At 15.7% G+C, this 9,459-nt stretch overlaps 2 protein-coding genes across 2 annotated transcripts, besides 8 other annotated features; both read right to left on the bottom strand. All coding sequences in view use genetic code 6, as the record gives it.

The window, feature by feature from the left end:
- Positions 1 to 607: 607 nt before the first annotated feature.
- Positions 608 to 655: a microsatellite.
- Positions 656 to 666: 11 nt separating this feature from the next.
- Positions 667 to 716: a microsatellite.
- Positions 690 to 742: a microsatellite.
- Positions 743 to 929: 187 nt separating this feature from the next.
- On the bottom strand, positions 930 to 1,561 carry IMG5_174330 (hypothetical protein; the record flags this gene model as incomplete). The annotated part of the gene is made up of 1 exon (XM_004029667.1): positions 930 to 1,561. A coding segment is annotated over one exon (630 nt), but the record flags the coding sequence as incomplete, so codon positions are not given.
- A 523-nt stretch (positions 1,562 to 2,084) lies between these two features.
- Positions 2,085 to 2,140: a microsatellite.
- Positions 2,141 to 3,465: 1,325 nt separating this feature from the next.
- Positions 3,466 to 6,214, bottom strand: IMG5_174320 (hypothetical protein; the record flags this gene model as incomplete). The annotated part of the gene is made up of 3 exons (XM_004029666.1): positions 3,466 to 4,064; positions 4,180 to 4,476; positions 4,765 to 6,214. 3 exons carry the CDS (start codon positions 6,212 to 6,214, stop codon positions 3,466 to 3,468), a joined length of 2,346 nt encoding a protein of 781 aa, XP_004029714.1.
- Positions 4,202 to 4,261: a microsatellite.
- Positions 5,959 to 6,033: a microsatellite.
- A 1,348-nt stretch (positions 6,215 to 7,562) lies between the features above and the next one.
- Positions 7,563 to 7,596: a microsatellite.
- Positions 7,597 to 7,655: 59 nt separating this feature from the next.
- Positions 7,656 to 7,696: a microsatellite.
- Between the last annotated feature and the right edge of the window lie 1,763 nt (positions 7,697 to 9,459).

Genomic DNA, 9,459 nt, shown 5'->3' with positions numbered 1-9,459 from the left:
TTATAATTTTTTTTTAAAATGGTTTTTTGTTTTTTAAATTTATTTAATTAATAATTAATCTATAAATAATTGTTTATACCTTTTTATATAAAAATATCTAAATAAATATGCCAATTAGTTTCTTAAAAAATATATTTAAACTTTTTTTATAAATAATTATGATTTTATATATTATACTTTTTAATAAAACTCTTCTCTAATTTATTTTGCTAATAATAAATTTTTTGTCATATTAGTAACTCTTTTGGAATATAATGCAAATAAATTAATATCTTTAAATAATCCAAATAAAAACATCATCAGCTTTCTGTATTTAAAACCAATACGTATTATGATTTAAAACCTTATATCAATTATTATTTATATTGTTATCTATTTTATAATTCTTTAAAATAGTAATTTCCTTATTAAATAAATTAATAATTTTCTAATATTTTTTAATTAATTTAGTGCTAATAATCATGTTCTATATTTTTTGAGTGTATTTTTGTTTTTTTTTTTTTATTATCTATTTTTTTATAGTATATTGCAATTTTAAAGGATATTTTTTAACTTGAAATTTCACACTCTGAATGACTTTCTTGCTATGTTTTTTTGTTTATTAATATAAATTTATTTTTTATATAAAAGTTTAAATTAATTATTTTAATAAAAGATATATAATAGTTATTATATTTATTATTATATATTTTATTATATTTTTTTGTTTTTTTATTTAATAAATTTGAATGTTTTTTTATTTGTTTTATACCATTATTTCAGTATTTTTGTTTGTTTGTATATTATTTAATAAACAAAAGAAACATCTATATTTATTAATTTTTTTTAAAAAAAAAAATCATATTATAAATTAAATAACCAAAAACAATAATAAAATTTATATAATTTTTTTTTTTAACAAAAAAATAAAATAAAATAAAATATTTATATCACTCATCATAATCATATTAAAACTACTCTTCATCAACACTAACCTCTTTATCATCTTTATCAGCTATTCCATAATCTTCATATTATTCTTTGTCTTATTTTTTTTCCTATTTTACTGATTTGAGAGCTTATTTGACATTTTTTGTATCATTATCAATATATTTATCATCATCAATAGGTAAATCAATATTTTTTTTAGTTTCTTTTTTATCTTCTCCTTATTTACTTAAATAACATTCAATAGGTTATTTTCTATGATGACTAAGAATATTTTTCATTTCTTTAAATTCATCAACTTCATTTAAAATTTAAGCCTAAGTAGATGCTGGAATATTCCTTTTTTCAAACATACTAGCACAATATAAAGGCTTTAAGTTTAAATAGTCTTGTCTATCAGGTTATGTAATTATAAAATAACCGAAACTTCCTACAGGAGAATAATACATAGACTATCTTTGCTCTTTTGTGACAAAACCGCGGTTTGTAAAATTACCTTATTCAACTATTAAACTATGAAAATTAGACTTTTATTTTAATTATTCGTCGTTTTCATTATAGTATTATTTCACTTTAATTGGCTTTTTGATATCGCCAGTAAATTTATCCAAATATATGCAATATGCGGAACCATTTTCATCTTATAAATCTTAAAATTTAACTTTTGTTTATGATATAACCTTTTTTTTTTATTATTATTAAATATTTTTATTTATTTATATTTAAACTGGGTTCCTGTTTATGGGTTTTAATTGTTTTAATGTATATTGTTATTGTTACATTCCGGTTTATATTTTTTTATTTGTAAAAAAGAAAAAAAAAAAGATTTATTTATAATAAATAGGAAATAATAATTTTTTATAATAAATATATATTTAGTAAAAAAAACAAATTTTTAGAAATATTTTATAAAAATAAATATTATATTATAAACCGCATATTTATTTTTAAAAACAATAAATTCAATTGAAATAAAAAAATATGAATATTTAAATATAATAAAATAGTTAAAAATTTAACTTTTTTACAGAGGATTAAATAATAAAAGGCTTTTAAATGTTTTAATAAAGAATGAGTTTATTTTTATTATAAGAAATAAGAACTAAAACAATATACAAAGACTTAAATACAGATGATGAAGAGGATGAAGAAGAATTAATAGTAAATTAATAATAAAAATAATAAAATATAAATTAATAAAACTAATAATAAACAAAGATTTAATAACCTTTTTAGTAATAAACATAACAAATTTAATTTTATCAATAAAAATAATAATAGTAAGATATAAAATTATAATTTAATTAATAATAAAAGTAAAAACAATAATATGATTAATAAAAATAAAATTTATAAATTTAAAATAAGCTTAGTTTATAAAAATAAATAGAAAAATCTTTAGAAAGAAAAATGCATCAAGAAAAAGATAAATGTATTATATTTTAATTTAATTTTATAATATAAATATATATTTAATATTTGCTTTATTATTAAAAATATTATAAAAGAATAAATAAATTTATCAATTGATAAGGAATATTTATAAAAGAAGCTTAAAAGTAATTAAGGGAAAGAAATAATATTATAAAAAACTGCAAAAAAAAGTTAAATTAATTGATAATAAAAAATAAAAAACCCTAATTAAACAATATATATATATAAATAAATAGAAAATATATTTTTATTAAAAAAACAAAAAGTATTAATTAATAAATAAATATTAAACATATTTTTAATTAAAAATATATTTTTTATATTTCTTTTCTTTTTAATATATATTATTTATAAAAAATAATGCAAATTAGAAATTTTTATATATAATATATTTTAAGAATATTTCTAATCAACTTAATTAATCTGCTATATAAATTATTATCATTGAAAAATATTTGATTCTTGATTATTTATTCGTATATATAGACTATATCTATTTTTATTTTGCTATTTTTGTTTAGAGTTATATTTATTTAGTCAAATTTATTATTTATTATAGTTTTATATTGCATTTTTCAACTTTGGTTTTTGATGAAATTTCGCTTTAAAGATATTGTTTCTTTTATATATTTTTTGTTTTTATTTCACTTTAAAATTATTAAGGGCAAAAAATATATTTTATATTATTTAGTGAATAAATATAAATATATTTAATGATTTTATTGTATAAAAACAATATAATATTATAAATATATATGTATATTATAATGACAAAATAATATAAATAATCAAATAATACAATTAATAATATAAAATATTTGTATTCACATAATATTATTTTTCATAATTTAATCAAACATATTTAAATTATTTTATTTATTTAATTATTAACTTTAAATACTATATATATTTTAAGAATTCATTTAATTAAAAAATTATGGATATTTATTTCTTATAGGTTATAATATATCCCAACCATTATTTAATCCATTTGTTCTTTTTTATTATTTTTTTTGTTAAAAACAAAATAAAATTAAATAAATATATATATATACCTTGTATGTCCAATTTATTTTTAAATATTGATATGTCCTCCAGATTAATTCATTCTTTCCATTAAATAACAAATCTTTTTATTAAAAAATAAAATAATTTTTTTTATTTTAAATATACTTTTTCAATTTCAGAAGGTTAAGGATTAGAATAATTAACTTCAAAAGCACATAAAGCAATAGTCTCTATAAATAAATGCTAGTCAATTACATTTTTCTCTTCGTTTTACGGATTTTCTGTAGTATTATATATTTAAGATAAAGTATTAAAGATTTTCAATAGTTTCGATTTGGGAACAATATCAGGAAAAATACCAAAATCTTTACAAAATTTAATAAATCTATCAAAATTAATAGTATTTTTATTGTTCGAATAATATTTAAAAGAAAAAATCAATGTTTTGTGCATTATTCCTAATAAATCAACTATTTCCTAGTCTTTGAGAATATCCATTAGTATTTATACATATTCGTTTCCATTATTATTATTATATTAATTTTATGATTGGTTAATATTTAATATGTGATTTTAAATAATAATATTAAAAGCATCGCTTAAATCTAATTCTTAATAAAGTTTATATGCTATAATTTCTAAAGAAATAATAAACTATTCAAATAATAATTTTATTTAATTTACTTATGATTTTTCTTTATTTAAAAATATAAAATATAAGTAATAATAATAATAAATATTTACATTTTTAAAATTTCATATCTTTTTTTTTAGAAACTTAAATAAATATAAGATCGATTTCTAGAGGACAAAGTTATTTAAAGGCAATATCATTATTATTATTATTATTATTATTATTATTATTATTATTATTATTATTATTATTATTATTTTAAACCAGATTAGATTATTTTAACAATTTTTAGAATTTCGAAGAAGTCATATAATCGAAATTCATCGCATCTCCAAAACTGCAAAATGATTAAAAAATTTATTTTAATTAATCTGCGTATTAATCTATTATATCAATATTTTTTAAGCATTTTATTTCTAGCAGTTACATTGGATTTTTAAATAATTTATAATTTTACATATTTTAAATTTTTTCTGTCTGTATTTATTAATCTATATTATTTTAATTGGTATCGTTTAAAGTTAATAATGAATGATCTTTTGAATATTAAATATATTATTATTATTATATATATATGCTTTATTAGTTTTGTCTTATACTATTATTTATATTACTATTATTAATTGAAATTTAACCATTATCACTTCTACTTCTGGAATATCTTTATTAATTGGAGTTTTATTATTTTTATATATAAAGCATTTTTTTTTTTATAATCAAGGATTATTAAGATACACTTTTTTTATTCAATAATATAAAACCTTAAGAAAGTTCCATTCTTTCTAATAGAAATGTAAGTTTTTCACAAAGATTTTTTGCTTTATAATCACATGTGATTGATTATTCGATTTAACTAAAAATATTAACATAACAAACGTTTGCAATTCTAATTAGTAATAAACAAAATTTCCAATAAGTAAAATAACTTCCAGAATCTTCAGATAAATAATATTCGATTTGTTATAAGTTATTAATTTAATCATTTTAGAAATATTCAAGAATATTTTACTTATAGAGTATTTCTCGTAAAAGAAGAAAGGAAGAAGATTTAGTAATTAATTGAGGACAAATATCAAAGTCTTTTAAAAAAATAAAAGTTTAATTTTCCGATTAAATTTTAATTTTTTAATCTTTATTATTTTTCCATTCAAATGGAAAATATGTCTTATATATTAATTTTATAATAGAATTTATTTCTTTCAAAATTCCCATTGTGTTTATGTCAATATTTTCTTGGAAATTAATTAATTCACCTAAATCAGTTTCATTTACTATATTTTCATATAAAGGAATGAAGTTTAAATATAGAATATTTTATAAAGCTTCATATTAATTGCATTCAGGGTATTTATATTGGGCTATTTTAGCTATTAAATTAAGGAAAGTTTCGAAATCCATATTATGTTTATTTTTATTTTCTTTAACAAATAATAGATCGAGTTTGTTTTAGGTTAAAATATTGCCTTTTATCTAAGCATCTGTCATCATTTTATGAAACTTATTTGATTTTAAATAATTAATATTTATTCTATCTCCAAAGGAGACATAAAAAATAAAAATAACATGTAGTTTGTGCTTTAATTGGGAGAGTATTTTCTCTTCTTCGTCATTTATTTGTTAGTTTTGGATAAATGAGTTTTCTTTAGAACGTTTTTAAATGTAATTTTAAGTAAATTTATTTGTATATAGACTATTTTTTTAATTTTGGGAAGATCTTTGTTCATAGTTTTGGGCATATTTTAAAGGCGCAAATTATTAACTGGAATCGGTTAATTTTTATTAATTGAGTAAATTCGAAAAAGAGATTTTTTCTTATAAAGTTATATTTTTTTTGCTTGCATTAAATCCATTATTTACTTATGTATTTATATCAAAATAATTTTCTTTATTAGGTTTATTATTTTATATTATAATAGTATTTTTTTATTATTTTTCAGTTTATTTATTTGATTCATTTAATTTATATTCCTCATTATATTAATTTTGTAGTTCAATATATTAATATTCTTCCTCATTATATTCATTTTCTTATTCGCTATGTTTATTTTCTTCTTAGTAGTCTTATTATTAATCTTAAAATTGTTCTTCTTGGTCATATTAATGGTTTTCATATTCTACTTCTGGTAATGGATGATGGTTTTCGTAATTTAAAATTTTTTCTTCATCATCATCATCGTCTTGTTTTTGTTATATATTGTCTTGTAATTGCATATTATTTAATTATTCATAAAGAATTTCGTTTATTTATTCTTCCGTATATCCTTTTTCTTGTAATATATTGTAATAATCTAATTTTTAAATATTTTTTTTTATAATTAAATTTTTTTTTTCATTTACTTTACAAGTCTTTGATTTTTTGTTGATCCATTTAAAATTTATATATATTCAATATTGTTAGTTATATTTATATTTTATTATTTTTTTTTAAAAAAATATTTAATTTAAAATATTTGTTTAAATATTTTTATCAAAAAAAAAAAAAAAAAAATTATATTAAATGTAAAAATTTTTAATATACTTTAAATTTTCATTTTTTTAAAAAGATTAATGGGAATTTAATTAATAAATGTATATATATATAATCCTATCAATAAAATACATAAATTTATTACTCTATATTATTTAACAGTATTAAATTTTTACTTTATAGAATATATATAAATCTTTATTATTAATTTACTGATTAATATATATAAAAGAATATTTTTTTTAATTTAATATAAATTAAATAGAATTTATTTAAATGTTAATATATACTTTCTTATTAATATTAATTATTTACATATTTTAAAACTTAAATATTAGAATGGCATTTTAATATTAAAAATTCATTTTTATTTATTTATTTTATTAACTTTATAATATATCATATTATCGGAAAAATTATATATTTTTTTTTAAAAATATAATTATATATTAAAAAATTGCAGTTGAATAGAAAAATAATATTTTAGTTATAAATTTATAATTAATAAAATACTAATATTAAGTAAAACAAAAAAAAGTTAAATAAAAATAAAATCTATAAAAAAAAAATAATAAAAATTAAAAAAAAAAAAATGAGAACTAAAATTTATAATGCAGCATATTTCTTATTAAAAAATAATGAATCATTTGGACATTCATTCGGTATTAGATTAAAAATAGTGGGTTTGAATGTTTGGATAGTTGGTTATGCGTGTTCTCGTGTTTGGTTTTCTTCATTAAGAACACATGCAGCTAAAAATGAAAAATTTGATTGAAAGAGTCTATTTATTGATTTTTAATTTATTAATAGAAAAAATTAATAGTTAATTGAAAATTAATAATTAATATTAATTATAAATAAAAAATATTTATTTTATTATTATAAAAAATAGAATTTCATTATTGATATTTATTATAATTATATAAAAAAATGATTAAAAAAAAATTTTTAAATATATAAATGAAAAAGATATAATAATTTAAGTTTACATATTTAAATATATTTTAAATATATTAATAAAAAATATAAACTAAAGAGTTAATGTTTTTTTTATTATTAGAGTAAATATAATATCAAAATATAGAGAAATTAAAAAAATTGTATTAATAAAAAATTTATATAATAATATTTTTATTTGAAATAAATTTATATAAAAAATAAAATAAAAATATAATATTTAATTTTTATATAAATATATATATATATATATATATATACATATATATTTATTATTTTCAATTTATTTCTAATTATTTATACAAGTCTTATAATTATTCTTATAAAATTTATAATTCATTTTATTTTTCTTATAATTTTTTACTAAATTATTATTTAACTGGTTTTATATCTTTAACATTTTATTCTAATGAATCTACAAATAATTAAATTTATTCAATTTCTTTTAACATATTTTTATTTTTTTCTGTAAATTACTTTTTTTTCTATATAACTTATTCTATATTTTTTTATACAACTTCTCTTTTTTTCTTTGTTTCTTAAAGCTTTTTTATTAATTCTTCCTCTTCTTTTTTTCTTTCTTATAAAGTTTAAATTTTTTTTTCATAATATTTTCTTTATTCCTCTAATTAATGCCTTATAATATGTGAATATTCTTAAAATCCCTTTTCGAACATATCTTTTTTTTAATCATATTATTAATCTTAAATAATTGTATTTTTTAAAATTCTATGTACAAAATTATCACTATAATAATCCCAAATCCTTTCACTTTCGATTTCCATATTAAAGCAATGTCCACTTATATAATAATGGTCTTTTGCGTGCCCACTTTTATATCTTCCGCAGCCGATATTTCCACAAATTATACATATCCATAAATCTTCTTTTTCTTAACATTTAGAACACTAATGTTCATTTGAATAGGATTTTAAATTACATGTAAGGCATACTTTTTTCGCTTCAGACCATCTTTCTGGTTCTTAGTAAATATATGCTTCAAAAAACAAAGAAAATTATTATAAATTTAAACAAGATACTGTTATATCTAATTTCTCAATACAAACTGGACATGTGGGTAGTTATATTAGGTTTTTTTAAATATCTATTTCTTGCTTATTTATACAAAATTACTATAAAGGAATTATATACATGAATTCTTCACGGTGTTTATTTATATAGGAACAGTTAAAATTTTCAATATATTGCTATGAGTAATTCGATTCAGGTGTAAATTGTATTATTATTGAACGCTTTTTAGTAAATTTTTCTTCCTCAAGGATGATTATATTTTTAAAAGAAAATGAATGTAGAGTATCTTTTAAAAACTATATATAGTCAAAGTCAAAAGGAAGAGAATATATATATATTATTGGTGATTTGTATTAATTTTATTGTTGTTGGGAATGAAGAAATTATGAATGTTCTTTGTATAGTTGGGTGTGACATTTTGATATTGGAATTTGTTCGAAATTTTATTGTTAATTTTCCTATTAGGAACTACTATTTGTGGATATTTAATCGATATTTAAAGTGAGAGTATTTATGTATAAATAGAACATTTTTTTAATTTTTATAGTTCTTTTTTTTTTTTTTTTACTAAAATAATATTTTTATATATATATATATGTTATGTAAAATTTAATGTATTATTAATCTTTTATAAATAATTTGATATTTTTAAAAATTAAAAATTATTATAATTAAAAGTAATTAAAAGTTTCTTTTTTTTTTTTGCTATAAATATTCATTTTGTTTTAATAAAAATATTAATTTCTATATTAGTATATTATTTTCAATTTAATTTGAATTAAGTTTAATACATAAATAAACTTCTTTTGTTATAATTTTATTAAATATTTTGAGTATTAAAGTCATTTTTATTAACTTTTTATTCTTAATTGTCATTAGATTTAATTTATAATTATAATGAATTGAATTTCTTTTATAATTTTTATTGCGGTTATTTATTATTTATAATTTATTAAATGATTTTATTATCTTCTTTAACTTATTATTATTACTATAAACA

This window comes from Ichthyophthirius multifiliis (assembly GCF_000220395.1).
Source record: "Ichthyophthirius multifiliis unplaced genomic scaffold scaff_1120509251277, whole genome shotgun sequence".
In the NCBI taxonomy this organism is placed as follows: Eukaryota; Ciliophora; class Oligohymenophorea; order Hymenostomatida; genus Ichthyophthirius; species Ichthyophthirius multifiliis.
The sequence above is the reverse complement of the archived record's forward strand: the minus strand, read 5'-3'. Positions and strand labels throughout refer to the sequence as shown.